Raw genomic sequence first — 18308 nt, 5'->3', positions numbered from 1 at the left:
AGCTTTTTGACCACCAGAATCCTCAAGTTCTTCTCTGCAGGGATTCTCTCAATGACTTCTCCACCCAGTCTGGGATTGCCCTGACCCATGTGCAGCACCTTGCACTTGAACTTGTTGAACCTCATTAGCTTCACATGGAACCACTTCTCAAGCTTGTTCAGGTCCCTTTGGAAGGGTATATACCATAACTTTATAGGTATTATATTAAAATCTCAACACTACTTTAGTGTTACTGACCAATACTGCTGAATGTGGATGTTTATCTATATATATATATATATATATATATATATATATATATATATATGCAGCTATGAATGACATCAATATTGTGCCACTTTAAATTAAGAGATTGTAATTACAGCATCCCTCCTTCCCATCTTCAAGTCAACAGACAGTGAAATATTGCAGGTTTATATCTGAAACCTTTTTTCCTGGTCAAAAACATTTTAAAATCAGTAAATCTGACATCACTTCCATTCCAACTGAGATCTACAGATCCAAACTTTGGATATACTGAACACTTCTTCAGAACCCAAACTAGAAATAGACTGTTACTGCAATGGCTTTCAAGTGTAAGGTCAGAAACCTCACGATAATAGATTACTCCCGTGATTTTAAGCTGAAATATGCTACATTTAACAACACTAAGAACAAAATTAAATTCCATACATAATTTACCCCTTCAATCCACATCATGCAAAGCAGACATTTATCCAGCCTTTCTCTAAAAATGACAAAGTATCTGAGAATCTCTGGTTTCAAACAATACTTCCATTGTCTACAGAGAAATTTAAGCTATCTTAATGAAACCTTGCGTTTAACAAATGCATAATTTTGTGCTTTGGGCCATACAACAAAAATAGCTCAGGTCTTTAGTTTATGTGGTTGATCTGAGATCACTTTTCAGGCTTTCACTTTACTATTAGGAGCCTTTTGCATATGCATAGATCTTAGTCTCTCTCAACATTTCTTTTAGGTTAGTGATTCTAGGCTATCAATAGCTTTGCCTTGGAAAACAATGTTATGTTTATATATTGAACAGAATTAAATCATCACAAACACTGTATCATCCAGTATTACTTGTATCAGAAAAGCAACCTCAATACCAAGCATCTGAAATACCCAGATCCAAAAAGATTCAAAATTCTGTAGGGCAGCATGTAGCAGATGTCTTTCCTCATGTCTTTAACTGGCAATTATCAATCTTCCCAAGACGATAAAGAAACTGTCCTAAACTATTTCTAAGCATGAAAACCACTGGTGTCAGGCAGGAGACATACCTCTTCCAGACATTCCAATGTGCAGTGACCCTCTGACACAAATTCAGGCATGCCCGGTGGGATATTGTGGAATAGGCTGACCCAAAGACCAGCTTCAATAACCCCAGCATCATATTTCCTTAAAATCGGAGTATAAAATAGCCTCAGACCAGAGTTATCTATCAAGCCTGCAACAAAAGAACACAGTCAGCCATGGCTGTAAATCAGTATTAAAAACATATAAAAACCCAATTATTTTGCATTTTTCAAGGCTTGTCCTAAGTTTTTTACACGAAAATTGAGGAATCAATCTCAATAACCTGGAAACTATATGCAGGAAGCAATAAATAGGGGCAGCCCACAGGAGGGTTGTTAAAGATGGCATGTTGATATCTGCACTGTTCAGACACAAATGAAAAATGTGTGCTGCTTGTAGTCCCTTCTGTTAAGTCACCTAACATGGATGTCTGAGAAAAGAAAAGAAATCACAGGCATAGAAAACAATACAAGGAAATAATAAGACCTCAAAAGGTGCTATGTATGATTTTAAAATAAAATATTTAAAGCACAACTTAAAGTTGTATTTGCTTTTTTCTTTGAACTTTTGGAGCTGTGTGTATATTGTGCTTGTGAACTTATGTATTCCTTTACCTTAAGCCCTAATATTAATCATATTTTTTTCTTTTGGATTGCCTGTCACATTACCGCATACCTCAGATGACCAAATGCATCCCTTTCACAATCTCCCCAATTAAATCTCCCCTAAACATATGAAAACTTCCTAAATCACAAACTTGTAGATAATAACAGCACTTTGAATAAAGAAGACAAGAGAACTACACTGGCTTTTAATCCTGCCCTCAAGGACTTCTCTTGATTTCAAAAGTATTTTGAAGAACCAAAGCCTGCTGTAAGAAGGTTGAGCTTTTAAAATTGAAAATGATATGAATCTACTTCATTCATCTAAATGCCATATGTATTTTTTTGTATATACACTCAGAATTTGTGCCTCCATCCACTCACTGATTATAAATATTTACCCTGCATTAGCCATTTTTATGAGGCAAGATATAAGCTAAAGCCAAGATTAATTTGTATTGCACAACCTTAAATTCTGTGTTAGTACATCTGTTAGCTTCCTGTTTGCTGCTCCTTTGCAAATTTCAGCTTTGAAAATCAGAAATGCAAAAACATTGCCAAGTATGTCAGAGAGGTAAGAGGCTTCCTCTATTAGTCTTTCAAAAAACATAACAGACATAACAATGGCTGAAACCAAATTTTCCATCAGTATGAAATCAACAGGTTATTTTAAGATAGCCAAATGGCAGAGGGACAGGGGAGGCACTAAGTTACTCCTTCCCTGTAGTACCTAAGATAGAGTAGCATGTAAGTACTACAGAACAAACTATATGAGCTAAGCACAACCAATTACAAGTGGTAGGGAACTACAAGACAATCTGCAGTATACTAATCATATTTCAGCTGATATACACTGTCCCACAACATCTCAATTTTAATTCATTTTGGAATCCGCACTCATTCCCTTTCTGAAGCTATTTGTAATCTCATCAACTTGGATTTTGTGGTATTTCCCCGTCAAGCAGGCTGCTAATATCTAAATGCCAGAAATTGTTATGATATCTAAGAGTTTTTGTTAAACAAAATCCAAAGGGGTCATCTTTCAAATTAAAGGGGATGTAAATGACTTCAGAAAAGGAAAAATTCAAAAACAAACAAGCTAGAAGCAATTCTTGAGTCTAACCAGGAGCCAGCACGGACTATGAAGCTGAGTCACTTAGGCAAACATTGCCCCAGATGCAGAGGTGAACCTGGTGGCTTAACTGCAAGACCCAAGCTGGGAAAACACTGACCCCAAAATGGGAAAAGAAAGGTGATCTGGTGGCAGGATGGGTGGGAGGACTCACACACCCCACCTGCACCGAAGCAGCAGGAGCACCTGGGTCCTCTCCCTCCCTCTCCTATCACAATCTCATACAATGTACTTTGTCAGGGAGGAGACAAACACCACACAGATCACAGACACCCTGCTCTGCCTACGCCTAACTTTCCCAGGTCTTTGATGAGACCCTGTGTTCACCTGGGGCTGTCCCAGCAAAAAGCAAAGCTGTCCCCATTGCTTACAAAGGAAACAAAATATTACAGATTCCCAGATTTTGCTTGTGTCACTTAAACTAAACCAAAATCATAGAGCACAGTCAATTAAAAGAAAATAGTGAATTTAGGGACACAGCCTCATTTGGATACAAGTTTTCTGCATGTGACACATCAGGCTTTCAGGTAGTATTTGGTGGAAAAGCGTGTAGCATCAAGGACACAAACACAGATTGCTGTATCACATAAGAACGTTCATGCTGAAGGGTGAGTGGCTGTCATTAAATAAAACAATTTTAAGAAAGTTCATTTACGACATCACAAAGAGAGGGAATAACAGTAAGATGGAATTCCCCAGCCGACACTAAGGATTTTATTTAAACACATAGGGATGTAAAGAAGGACCAGTACACTGTGCTGCAATGGATTTTACCCAGGTCATCTGTACTAGTCATCAGAATATCCTCAGACAGCAGTTCAACAAATTGTTGTTAAAGAGCAACAACAACAAAAAATTACTGGTCTTTTCAAAAGTCAGCTTTGAAGTATCCTAGATTTTTTGGGGCTCCCCAGTTTCACACAAAAACTTAACTTTCTTTCTTCTAGATATAAATAAATTTTAGAATGAAGATTTAAAAATAACATTATAAAAGAGAAGCTTATCAATTAAGATAAACTGGTTTTACCTAATGAATAGTCTAGAATCGTGAGTTTTTATTTCACTTTCAGAAACTACCCACTGTTTAGATGTCTTTAAAAAAATACTTTTAAAATTAATAAAAGGCACATTCCCTGTGATGCTATCTAGCACTTTGCATGATGCTATTTCTCAATCTGAATAATGAGACTTCTGGATATCTGCTCTGGGTTTCAGAGCAAAAGCAATGCACGGAGAGAGAGATAACATGAAGAATGTTGTGATAAAAGGTGTATTCACCTGGTCCACAACTCCTTGTATCTCTGAATCTCCCATTGTCTTCAGGCTAAGAGAGAGTGAAGTTTTTCTCACTTCAGTGCAATGAGAAAAATACTGGGAACCAGGAACTACTGAGCAGGGGAAAATAGCCTCAGCTTTGCATCTCTTCTGTTTGCAGTCTGATGCAATGCGAAACTCTTGTGTGTAGTACATTTTTCAGTCTTGCATGTTTTAAAGAGTGTGAGGGTACAAACCTTCCGTGTATGATGGATTGTCGTAGTGCACCTCCATAAGAACAAACTGAGGATCAGCTGCTGTGCCGATGGATAAGCCAACGTGGGGAGGGTAGGTGAAGCCCTGGAATTCAACACTTGCACATTAATTTAAAGAACTTTTCCCATAATTAAAAGTTTGTTTTTGTGTGTGCGCGTGTGTTGTTTTTTTAATAAATACAATTACCTATACAATCATCATCATAATTAAATTTATAAATGTAACTTTCTGAACATAGCATTTTGGCATACTATATTTATTATTACTGCATGCACTAAATAACTATGGCAGTATAAATTATTAGGTCTTGTGCTTTCCAAAAGATAAAGCCCTGAGCAACCCAGTCCGACCTCATGGCTTACCCTCCTTGAAGTAGGAGGCAGGACTAAAGACTTCCTGAGGTCTCTTTCAACTCGCATTATCCCATGATCTTATGAGTTTTTTTATCCTTTATTTATTGCTTGAGTAGAAAATGAAAATGCCATTTTAGATGTATAAACACTGCACCATCAAGCAGTTAGTCTGACAATAAAATCCTTATGAAAAAGTGAATCTACATTTTAAATATTGCTAGTTTACAAAAGCAGTAATTTCCAAGGAATATTGAGGTTGTTCACAACTATATTTTATTATTATTATTATTATTATTGTTTTATTGTTTAAATCACTGCATTCTAAGAAAAATTATTTCAACAATAAAAATGATCTTAATGGCTACATTTACATTAGGAAGCCATGTGATGAAAAATAAATTGATCTGTACAGCGTAACAGCTTGTGCTGGACCCTCTGTCCTCAGACTGTTTTCCTTGGACAAGCTCTACTCAGAGCCTATGCACTGAATCCCATTTATTGCTGGGAGAGGTGCTGGGTTCAACCCCAAAAATTCAATTTAACTTGAAGTTAAGGAAAAAAAAAAAAAAAAGTAGCTTAGTTAAGTGGGGATAGCTGGGAGATTTGCTTCAGAAGCTCACTCCTGATTCAATGCAAAATACCAGCATCTTATAAATGAATTCATTTTATAAATGAACTCATATAACATATTCACTTTTGGATGAATTCATCTTTATTACACAGATACTATGTTTGAGATCCCAACTTTCCGATGCTTGATGGACATTAATGAATTAAACTCAGAATATAGCAGTATTATCACCTCCATGTTACATAAAGGTAAACTGAAGCGCTGTGAGTACTCCAGTAAACCTGAATGTAACCCTCTCTGTAGATCTTTAACAGGACCATCCTTACAAACGCCTTCACAGAGTTTGTCAGATGATAATTTATTTATATGAGCTTTTTTTTTAATTTCACTTAGTTTAAAAAAGTTGAAAGTACAAATACTAGGTCAGAGCATAGCTGATGGCAAAAATGCACAAAGCATACATCAGGGATAATGCTCATAGTGGATTAAGCTTCTTTTGATGGGTAGCTACATGGGTAGCAGATCCATCTTCCTCACACTGCAGCACTCAAATACAGTTTTTGGACTGCTGGCTGGCCAGTGAAGCCTCCAGAAACTGTGATCCCCCCCAGTCCCTCTCTTTGCCTGCACCAGGTTTAAGTGGGCATGCAGTGAAGCAAGGGGGTAAAGAAGGGTTGGGACGCTTCTTTTGGCAGTAGTGCTGCTTTATGTCAGCTGAAAGCATTAACTGCAGCTTAAATTAGCATATGAAATAAACTGAAAACACAGCCGGGGGTTAACATGGCATCAGAGACTGTGTTTTAAGTAGATATGTCCCATTGCCACAAGCAAAGTGGTCCTTGTGCCCTCTCTGCACCAAAACACAATCACTCCTACACTGAAATTACGTCTTTTAGGGCTGGGAAGGAAATTTCAGAATGATTTGCCTGAATGGGGGAAGGTCCTTCTTATGCACAAAAGGAGTTAGACATATGTCTGATTTCAGTTGGAAAGTCTTGGATGCAGTCACCTACAGAGTGCTATTCATTCTGTCATCCTCCACAGATAACAGACATTAGTCCTTGCTGGAAGCAGTGCATTTTCTTATCAGATGGGGCAAGCTGATATGGTGACAGATTTCCATGTTCCCAAGTAATCTTTTTCTGCCTAAAGCATCAACTCTCTGTACTATTTTCATTATTTTTAGCTTGTCACTCAAGATGTTCCTTGCATTTATCACTTAGAAGGCCAACAAGAAGTTGAAGACAGTGGTGAATCCATTTAAGGATTGTGCTTCTTTACCCATAAAAAATAATAAAAATAAAAAAGACAGATTAAGAACTCACTGACATGCTAGAAGGAAGCTTTATTATGATATACACCCTCCTGATGCCCCACAGATTAACAGTGCTAGATAGCCATTCATCCTACCTCTCCTCCAATGGCCCAAGCAAAAATGACTGTCTCACATGTGAAGAAAGAGTCTGGCATATTGGGATGGTAACACTCATGTCCGTAGTCCAGCACACTGTCATTCAAGTGGCTGCTGCACTGATACAGCAGGATATGGTGCACCACGTTCTCATGGCCCTTCTGGATCAATGGCTCAACCTGTCAATGTTAAGAAAAGAAGGAGAGAGGAGAGTAGAGTAGAGGAGAGGAGAGGAGAGGAGAGGAGAGGAGAGGAGAGGAGAGGAGAGGAGAGGAGAGGAGAGGAGAGGAGAGGAGAGGAGAGGAGAGGAGAGGAGAGGAGAGGAGGAGAGAAATCTCAAATATGACTATTTCAATGTGGGTATGCAGACAGAACAGCAAATAATATGGTGCACTTTTACTGAAAGTGAAGGCTTGATATTCAATTGTAATTAGGTTGAGATGCTACTTCAGCACTCTGCAACTCCAAGCATTAAAAACATTATTGGGTGCATCAATAGCAAACAGGAAGAAAAATCTGTGTCTTGACTAGACCTATGTTGCCATCTGTCTTGTTCTCCCTTCTCCCGCCCCAGTCTTGAACTGTTACTTTTATTTCTCCCTGCCCAATCCTGTTTAGCTGCATTCCAGCATGAAGGGGATATAAACCAGCTGTATGTCTGCTCAGCTAAACCAGCTTGGTATCTCAACTACACAGGACATTTCATCCCTGACTCTGCCTCTTTTGTACTACTTTGAACTAGAGCTGCCCATAAATAGGTTGGATAGAGCTGCCCATAATTTAGGTTGGATATTAGGAAGAACTTCTTTACTGAACGGGTTGTTAGTCACTGGAATAGGCTGCCCAGGGAAGTGGTTGAGTCACCATCCCTGGAGGTCTTTAAAAGACGTTTAGATGTAGAGCTTAGGGATATGGTTTAGTGGAGGACTTGTTAGTGTTAGGTCAGAGGTTGGACTCGGTGATCTTGGAGGTCTCTTCCAACCTAGACTATTCTGTGATTCTGTGATTCTGTAAATTCTGTAAATCTAGGGGGAGCCTGGAGGTATAACCCCACATTCCTCAGCAGGTCAAGATGGACTTCCAAATTTTTTAAGACATCTATGAAAAATTAGACCTAATTTACAGTCTGTTCAGTTGTAAAGACCCCATTAACATTAAGTCATTCCCCAGAGGCTGGGTGCTCTGGTCTGCTTGTAGCAATGAGGAGATGGAAGTTTCACAGGGTTGCAGGAGTGCCCACAGTGTAATGTGACCACTGAACCTCAGGGTAGCCCAAAATTTCTTTCCAATATAACATTTACTCTCTCTTCGGATGGATGACGTTAAATTATCTCCATCAGAGATGACATCTGAGCAAACATGAATACTTCTAAAAAAATTATTTTGCTTTTCAGAAAGATCATATTCCACAAAATATCAGCATATAGAAAACAATATTAAAATGAAAAGAGTTTCTCCCTTGTTTTGCATTCAAAGATTGAATGCAAATCCATGTCTATCATATCTACCTTTAAGTTGAATAACATACACATTCTCTGTAAATGTTTTCACAAGAAAGGTGATGTTTTAGCAATACAGCACTTAAGATGTGGAGAGCCATGCAGTATTGCATTTTACTATTGTTAGGAAAGAGAAGGTGTTTTAAAGAGGAAAAAATGTATATACATCCTAACATTGCATCTATTTGTTTTGCAAGCACATGAACCCTGGGTATCAGAGGACGAGAGCAGGGTAAGAAAGAATAGTTTATTATCTTAGTAAAATATTTTCAGCACAATATTGTCACCAGAAATTCATCTCTGCACTTTCTTCAAACCACTAAACCAGTTACAAAAGGGGAAGGGCAGGAAGAAGTGACTAGAGTGTGTTCATAACAAGACCACCCTCGGTGATATAAATGTGCAAAATACCATTGAAGTCAGGCTCTTGGGGAGTCCAGCTGCTGCTGAGTAACTGCAAGTCTGTCCAAGAAGTGTGCAACCCAAACCCACCCACTTCACTGTGCTTAGAAATCAATGGAAGGATGCCAATTTGCACAGACATATCAAAGTTTTGTTCTGATGGCTAGACTGAAATGCTTCACAAGGGATATTCTGTACTGTTTTCAGTAATCCCTATTTTGGTTAGCATTACCATTATCATTAATTACTATACTAAAAAAATAAAGGTATTTTTGAAAAGGTGCAAAGAGTCAGTTCTCCCATCAGATAAGAATTCATATCCAAATATATCAGGCTGACTGACAACAATTTAGAAATCCATTTCAGCTTGATGTTGCTTCCTCCTCTATTCCTTCATATACATCTATCCAAATAATGCAGAATCATATCATGGCAGCTTATACATGAAACAGCAGTATGTATCTTGGGAATTTAGAAATTCCACATAGTGTATGGGCTAATCAGATGATGGTTATGGGAATAATATCTCTGTATCTACCAAGAAAAAAATATTTTTGTCCAAAGGCATGATAGTTCTGCCTGCTGCTACAGGATCCCAGCACCTGTTGTGCTTACAATCACTACTGCAAAACCAGCTTCCCCTCAGAACAATGGGACATCACCAAAATTAGAAACTCACATCCTGTGATCAGTTTCTTAGTCTCAGATACCTAAACAAAAACAGCACTTCAGAAAGTAGTTTTGTTCATCTTTAATGAAGAAAAAAAAAAAAAAAAAAAAAAAAAAAAAAAAAAAAAAAACTTGAGCATCTTTCCAGTGTAGGACTTCTCATATTCTTCAGATGCACCAAGAAATAATGAAAAGCAGTAGTGAACTTAAGACCTGCCATACATTTTAATTACAACTTGGTTACAGAACTACCACCATTCTCTCCTTCCTTTTAAACAAATACAGAAAAAAAAAAAAAAAAAAAAAAAAAAGGGTGGGGTAAAAAATTTTTTAAAAAAATTTTAGAAAAATCTCATGATCACAAATTGTTCATTACCCAGTAATGTAGGGAAACATTTTACTGGCCAGCTCCCTAAGGCTCACAGGATCAATTCTGACTGAAATGCGAAAGAACAGCAGCCCCCCTTGACACACTGGGCTCTCTTTCTCTGATTCAGTAAGTAGCTAACTACACTTACTTAGTGGAATAACTTCAGCAGAAAATAAAATCAAACACTTTTATTTGACCCTTTATTCCTAGTGGTTAACTGGAGCAGGGATTTAAACATGCCAATTCTACTCCCAGGTGAGTCCTGTCCTAGTTACTCAACCATTTGTCATTGTAGCTTATAGAGTGAGGAGGTTGTTTAAGCTGCCTCCCTCTTCCTCTCTCACTTTCCACAAAGAACATCTGTGCAGCTTAATTTGCTTCAAGCAGAAAAGAAATTAAAAACTTTTTTTTTTCTTTTTTCTTTTTTTTTTTTTTTTTTCAATAAACAGAATTCTTGTTTTCTGGCCAGTCTTACAAACAATGATGAACAATGACCAAGTTCCTCAAAAACAAGGCCAAATCTAGCAAACCACTAATGCATTTAAATGGGCACATAAGTAGTCCCAAGTGTAAAATCAGTTGCTAGAGCAGGTATCTACAATTAAATACCTAATACCAGGGTGGCCTGGTCTCCAGAGCACTTGCAGTCCCAATGAATGATAACACAATTTCTGGGCTCATCTCCTACAAGGTTATTCCTCTATGAACAGCTCTATATCAGTCTCGATCCCTAATTATAGGCATTCATTCATAAAATGTGAACTGTTTAGTACACAGATTCAGAGTTTCCAATTATTTGAATTTTTAAGCATAAAACTTTGGGGGGGATTGGCAGTCTTTAATCCACAAACCACAGAACTGAAAGCTTAGCTAAGGTCTAAGTTTGCAGGTCTCCAGTCACAATAATGGTGGGCCAAAACTGAAAAGTCACCATGGCTGTCTTGTACATTTGTCTTCGGAAATAATTCAACTCTTAGAATACTTATGAAAAGATAATAATTTACTATGCTAAATTAGGGCATGAAGAAAAATATAGAAAAGGCAATAAAGTATGGCATACTATATAATAGTTAATAAACACTGCAGACTTCATTCATTCATTTTTGTCAGGATTCTTATACATAGGCTTGCTTAGTTTGTACTTGTAAGGTAAGGGGACACTCAAATGTCACTTTCAGCCACCAATATCTGAGAAATTTAGAATGGGTTGTAGTGTAAATGGGATTCAGCCTTTCAGTATGAAAGTATAATTACTTTCAGTAACTATGGGGAAAATTGTGACTTTGAAAAGTTGTTCCTTTCTCTTTCCTTGGTAATTCCTACTCACTTCCTTTTAGCCAAAGGAGTAAAGAAAGAGGCTGAAAAGAGATTCAAAGGGAATTTACACATAATCACCTAAAACATCCAATTCTCCATTTTACCTCATTCTTTGAGGTGCCTTCACTGTTGCTGCAATACAAAGAACCAGGGTTCATCTATTTGCCATGTCGGGAATAAGCCAGAAGAGATACTGCACTACTGGAGCACCTCAGTGACTTCCTCGCCTGCAGGCAAAGTGCATTTTCTGCTTGACATTTCATAACTGCCAGGGGCTTGGAGAACAAAAGCCCTATGTCCACTCTGCATCAAATTGCCGAAAGCATTTGGAACTGGAGAAAAAATAAGTGGATGCACAAGAATTGCCCTCCCCTGCTTTTCACAAAACCTGCAAAAAGAAGCTGCTGTTTTATTATTCATGATGGCTTACTTTTTGCATCCTCTCTACGTTTCCTGAAAACTTGGGTGAAACATCTTGCTAAATGAGCACACTGACATACATGAACTAATCTGACTTTCATTAAAAGAGGCAAAAAAACAATAGAGGTACTATAATCCCCCGCCACATCAAATCATAGTTCCAAAGAAGGAGGTATTTAAAATAAACATCATGCAAAATAAAGACAATGTCTTTTGCAACTAGAAGTATGGGTTATGGTTATTGTGTTTGATTAACATTATCTGTAATGATGGGGCAGGTTGAGAGGTGTCAAGGCGTTCTTTTCATCATTACTGTCTCTCTTAGTACTTCCCAAAACATTGACTTTCAAAGCATATAAAAATAACAAATTTTCAGTTTAAGTTAAAATAGAAAAGACGCTTGCTTCCCACCTGTTACTTTAACAGAAAACCTGTTTTAGTCAGCAGGTTTACATCACACGAACAAAGAAAATGCCTACGCTCACTAGTCCTGGATTACTTAGCTTCAATTTTTCTTCCTTTCTTCTCTATTACCTATTATCTCTTTACCTACTGCACAAACTGAACATACCACATGCACTTGTTTTATTAAATAATAATAATAATAAAAAAGCCAAAATTGTAATGTAATAGAGGCTTGCATCTCAAGCTGCTGATAAACAGGGTCAAGATACTAATGTAAGACACATTAAGCTGGATGAAAATGCAAACAGATGAAATGGTCCAAAAAGTTAGATTCCCTACAAGGAAAAATTATCTCCAGAAAGCTGGAAGTCTTTCTTGCTTATTCTTTTTCCTCCCTTTTTATTTGCTTTGCTTTCTTTGATGTTACAGCTGTGGTTTGTTCTTCATGCCTGTTTGTGTGAATGATAAAAGTCAGTAAACTATCTCCATAGTCTCCCCCATAGCGTCCCTGTTAGAAAATACAGTTCACAGACCTTAAGTAAACAAACTGCTGAATTTATTTTTATATACTAAAATAGCAACTGGTTTTTGGTCTTTTTGCAATGATTTTTTTATACAGAAATGTCAATAAAAAATACAATTTTATTTTTTCAGGCTCAAAAGCTAGTTTCAACTTAATTTTACATTTCAAAGTTCCCAGATAAAATGTGCTGCCAATAATCTATTACATCCAGTGACATCTAGCCTTCTTTAGCCAAATGTACACAAATAAATGCAGACCACAGATGTATCTAGCCTTGAATCTCTGTGGGATGCCTTGTTCACATATTCATAGAGCTAAACTGTCTAATAATTGGTCGTACAGCTGCCTGAACCATGTCTGGGCATTAGTCGTTCAGCAGTGGTCAAAACCATGCCAGGCAATCTGCAACAAAGTAAAAGGAATGCAGTCCTCAAGCAAGGCCGTGATACTAAACATGAAAAGGAATGGTTTGAAAAAAGAACAGACGTACCTCAGCCCAGAGTCTTCTTCAAACTGACATCAGTTGCACAAGTGTTAAGCTACTAAGATTTCCAGTTTCCTCTGGAGAACACTAAAAAGCACCAAGCATCCTGTCATGACCTCTACTAACCAAAAGACACTACGGCATGGTATGGCATTTACCACTGTAAATTACTCCAACCAAGGCATTAGCCTTACACAACATTGTGTGTATGTACACCCAGTGACACGAAGAAAAAACATTTTTTTATACTCTCAAAACTGAAAATAAAAATTGTCACAAGATTTTGTCCTAGCACTGCTGTATATAAGATTCTATTGCATAAGTTGGCTATTTTATTTATATGACTTTGCCATGTCCCTGATTAACTCAGAGCAAAAAGTGATGGTTGTGAAGCTAAGTGCTGGCTGAGATTACTGAAGAGAATTTTTGTAACAGAAGATGGAGGTTTTTGCTCTCTGCTTTCTATACTTATCCTTGGGAAGAACAATCACCTTCTTATTGATTACTCTGGACTTCATACTTCTTTCCAAAATGTACAGCATATACATTCAAAAAAACTCTCCAATTTAGAAAAGCTCCTCAAAGGTAGATACAGTATCATCAAGGTTATTCTGATTCTTTTCTTTTCTTTTTATCTTTTTTTTTTTTTTTTTCAAAAATGTAGTCACAGAATAAACAAATATTTATCTAAAACATCTGATTAAAAGTTGAAGATTTTTCTTCCAAAAAGTAAATACTTGGAAATACTTGGCTTAATAAAGTTGGGTCTTTTTCAGCAAAAACTCTGTGTATTCACCACCACCACAAAAAATAATAATAATAATAATAATAATAAATAATAATAATAATAATATGGTTTTATTTTCATATAACTTTTCAGAAAGAAAAAAAATGCTAGTGTCTTTCTGCTTAGCATTGGTTCTTTGGTTCTTCCACACAACTCAGAAGTGTGCTGAGCAAAAAAACCCAAGAGCTAGAAATATGCCCCTGAGCTGGGATAGATGTTTAAGTACATGACCCCAAGTGTAGATCAGGTTTTTAACCCCAACAACCCAACAGCTATCTTGTGTCCAGAGGATAGCCTGTCTAGGCCAGCATTGTGTCTGGGACACAAATTTGCTGCAGACTTTCAGCCTCAGGTTCTAGAATCCTGGGGTCAGGCAGCGACCACCCTTCCAGCCCTCCACCCACCTTACCCATCTGTCAGAAAGCATTAAATTAATACCACAGAACAGTTATGGCTGAAAGAGATACATCAAATGCTCAACAGGCTGCAGTCTAGCATGGACTAGCTGCTGTAATCTTTACTTAGATTGGCCCTATCATTTGCATGCACACAAGTAAAGGCCCATTTGTTTTTCTCACTCTATAATACAGACCTTAAATTCATCCATTACTAACAAAACACTTTAAATTGCTCTTGATCCTGAGCACTTCTGAATTTATACTGTGCTATTTACTTAAAAAGGTGTATGTTTCGGTAAGCAAATTGCAGGAGGCATAGCAATGCCACTGTATCTATTTCACTGGTAGTTATCTATGTACAAGCATTGCTGATTATCTTGAATTGTTCTCCAAATGTAAAAATGTTCATCTAAATTATTTTCATATACATTTCTCACAAATTCAAGCTGAAGAAAAATAAAATCTGTGTAGTTACTGACATATCTGGCTTCTTAAATTTTAATATGAAAGAGATGCAGATGTAGAAAAGGCACAGGAAACAGCAACCACCACCAACCTAATAATGTGATTAGGTAAGGTTTCCTTGGAGGATGGAAATTTTCCAGACCAAAAATAGAGGTTCCATACAACTTAAGGCATTTAAATTTGCATGGTTTGTCCATGGTTTTTTTTTGTTTATTTGTTTGTTTGTTTGTTTGTTTGTTTTCTCCAAAGCAAGATTCAAATACAGGACATAATCCCAAGTTGAAATAACAGTGCTGACTTGTTTATTTATTTATTTAAGTTATAATGTTGGCATTTGTTTTTATCTGGTTTGGGGTATACTTCAAAACATGTAACAAAAATTGTAACATCACTGTGGAGAAAAAAGTACTTACCACATGAATGGAAAAACTTATTCACAGCACAGATATTTCCTGTTCTTGGTGTAAAGAAGAAAGGATTTGTTTACTCAGTGACTGTGTTGTTCAATGAAGGCTCTTATTTAAGTTTTATTAGCATACCACATTAAGAACTAATTACCATACTGCAGTTTTAAGCTGCAGAATTTTCATAGGAAAAGAATAATGCCTTAATGATAAAAGTCACTGTTGCTGTGCTGTTATTTGGAGAGGAGGCTGTACCTCCAAATTCACACAAATCCTTCTGTCCCCATATATTACCATAATTAAAGAAATGCTAATGATTGAACTGTACATCCAGAATTTCTATAGATCAGTGTGCAGAATAATTTAAATATTTTAATTAGGAGAGAGGAATCAAACAGCATAATCATAATGAAAAACAAAGCATTTAAAATGAGAACTAGAGATGGTTTAGGCCTTCTTGTTCTCTGCCATTGAGTCCATTCCTAAATTCTTATTCCTAATTAATTTCCTGGAACTCTGCCACTGACAAAGAGTTTCAGATTTGAAAGGCATGCAGTAATTTAGACTAAATCCAAAAGAAATATACCTCAAAGAAATATTCATTTAAAAAATGGTTTCTGCCTGAGGTATGTCTGAAGATTTAAGATAACACATTTAGCAACAGTTAAAAAGTATAACCCTGAGGAGCAATCTGATAAAAAGCTTGGGTCAAGACAAAACATGTTTCATTCAGTTACACTTTCTGGCAATACATTCACTGCACTCCCAGGCAACAGAAAGATGGGCAGAATGGTTGCAGTATTCAGTACGACCAGTCTCTCAGAACACCATACACACCAAACAGAATTAATCAGCAATTAATCAGTAATATCATTACTTTCTTGGGAAAACAATATAATAATAAAGTAATATGTAACCAAATACTTTTCAGATCTGAAGCCAAGATGGGTAGTCTATAAAGAGTGCATATTATTTCCAGATGAACATATAATTTGAACAGTATAAGTAATTAAGGTACTTATCAAGTTACTTATACAGTCAATGAAGGTACTCCCTTTTTGGTCATGAAATATCCATTAATACACAGAGATGTCTAGCTGCTTCTTTGAGATGGCAAGGGAAGAGGTTTTAACACTACTGTACAACTGCAAAATGTTCCCTTTGATCATAGCTTAATAACATCATACTTTTTCTCTTCCTGCTTGGGAGGGAACAAGAAGCTTTACCAAAGACAGAATGCGTGAGAATATCCAACATGTCTGCTTTGTGTTTTACAAATACATGGGCATCCTGTTAGCAAATTTCTGAGAAGGAAATGCTGACTTTTGCAAAGGAGAACCAAAGGCGAACATGCATGAGAAAGACTTTAAGCCTACAGATACTGAGTTGTCTACAGTAGTCACCAACCCAGACTCTCTGGCCCCTGACGTCTACTGATGTGAAAGCATGGGATAAAATATGCTCAAGGCTAATGATGTTGACTTGGCACAGCTTCCTGAGTCAGCGGAACAAATTTTGGGAACTGTTGCTCATGCCCTTTAAAAAAAATTATTTACAGGTTTAGCATACATGAGATGGTTTACAAAATACATGTCACTGAGTAGTGTATGTTAGGTTATGCCTAGGTTAATACCATGATTTCCACATTTTCTCACCCTGAATCAGATCCTGGTACGCTTGCTCCAACACTCATCAACAGCTCCCAGAAAGCCACACAACAAGTGCAATTTTCAGATGACATGGCTCTTTGGAAGTCACTTAAGAATACTGTAGTAAAATTATATTTCTTATAATAATTTTCTTATTTCTCTATTCTTATTCTTAATTCTCTATACATATTATAATTCTCTAGAAACCAATACTCAATTCACACTTCACAAAATAGAAAGACACAGTTCCAGTTCAAGCAACTTATGAGATAGCAAAGGCAAGGTCACTGAAATGAGGGAAAAGAGAAAGAAGACTAGTTTTCAATGTTTAATAATTTAGATACTTATGTCTTCTCAGGTTAAGGTTGTGTGTTTGTTTGTTTGTTTTATTTTTAATTAGAGTCATGATGTAAGTTATTCTCATAACAGGTAAAACTTCACTTAAATTGTGGCACAAAGAGAAACTGTTCATCATCTAGCTGTGGTTCAGTCATCAACTGTGTGAATTTGATGTCATATATGCTATGTTTGGACATGGTGGAGTGGTATTATCTGACTAAATTATGCTTCCACTGTTATTAGTGCTCTTTCTATTTTTAGGAAGTCAATGAGTCTATGCTCTCGACATAGCTGCAACTACTGTCCACTGCAAGAGGAGGCAGAAATGGAGAAGGTATCATAACATTACTCTCTGAAGACTGAACCAGTAGCTAATGCTGGGGTTGGAGAGGGAGAGGTGGGAACTGAAGAAAAATACTTCTTATAGTTAGATCAGGGATGAAATTTCTTCTCCCTAAAAATTAGATTGGAGAAATTAAGCATGGCCCTACTGAAAATTTAAGCAAATTTAAGCTTAAGTAACAGCTTAAGATGCTGTTACTATGTGACTCATATGAATTAGAAAGTTGATTGTAAGAACCAATGATAAGCAGTTAGCAGGACTGAGGTAAATATGCTCTGTGATCCATCCAGATGCTTCTTACTTCATACTGCATAAGCCCCACCAAGTCAGATTTTACTAACTATGAACCTGCTGTTCTGCTATTTGCTCAGAAGATGATTTACAATTGCTCATCAGATGCCCAGTTCTTCTTTGAACTATATTACCTGCTATAAGAAGTGTATAATAAACCTATCTGGGTTGACTACGGACAATTTCTAGACAAGATTTTATCTTCTCAGTGCACTAGCTAATCATATTATTCTAAAACTGAATACAAGAATGAGGAAGGGAAAAAGACATTTTACATGACTTAATGGGGTAAATCAATTGCAATCCTCTACTGAAGATCTCAGAAATGGGAGTTGAATCTCCAAGAGCTTCACCAAAGCTGCATCCTCCCCTTCCCCATGCTCACCTTTAGTCATATTTTAAGTTAAGTGCATATATGCAACTAGAACTTACATAACTTCTGACTTTTATTTAACCAGAAAGTCACATAAAATACATATTTTCCAACCATGTGTTGGCCTAGTGAATACAATTCCATAACGGATGGATGTAGTCTTAAACAAATAAATAAATAAATAAAATCAAAGAAACAGGATTAAATTAACTAGATGTTCAAGTCTGTTGATGACAGAACTGAAGTAGATTATTTTTGCATACCAGACATGG

The 18308-nt window shown here is 36.8% G+C and overlaps 1 protein-coding gene across 1 annotated transcript in view; it reads right to left on the bottom strand.

Moving 5' to 3' along the window:
- The window catches only part of MOXD1 (monooxygenase DBH like 1), a 53244-nt gene that overhangs the window by 13187 nt on the left and 21749 nt on the right, over positions 1–18308 (bottom strand). Inside the window, exons 5-7 of the mRNA XM_035322588.1 lie at positions 6898–7077; positions 4545–4647; positions 1284–1450 (exon numbers count right to left, since the gene is read on the bottom strand). Of these exons, the coding sequence (XP_035178479.1) occupies positions 1284–1450; positions 4545–4647; positions 6898–7077 (450 nt within the window). The remainder of the gene's footprint in view (positions 1–1283; positions 1451–4544; positions 4648–6897; positions 7078–18308) is intronic.

This window comes from Oxyura jamaicensis, chromosome 3 (assembly GCF_011077185.1).
Source record: "Oxyura jamaicensis isolate SHBP4307 breed ruddy duck chromosome 3, BPBGC_Ojam_1.0, whole genome shotgun sequence".
Classification (NCBI taxonomy): domain Eukaryota; kingdom Metazoa; phylum Chordata; class Aves; order Anseriformes; family Anatidae; genus Oxyura; species Oxyura jamaicensis.
The sequence above is the reverse complement of the archived record's forward strand: the minus strand, read 5'-3'. Positions and strand labels throughout refer to the sequence as shown.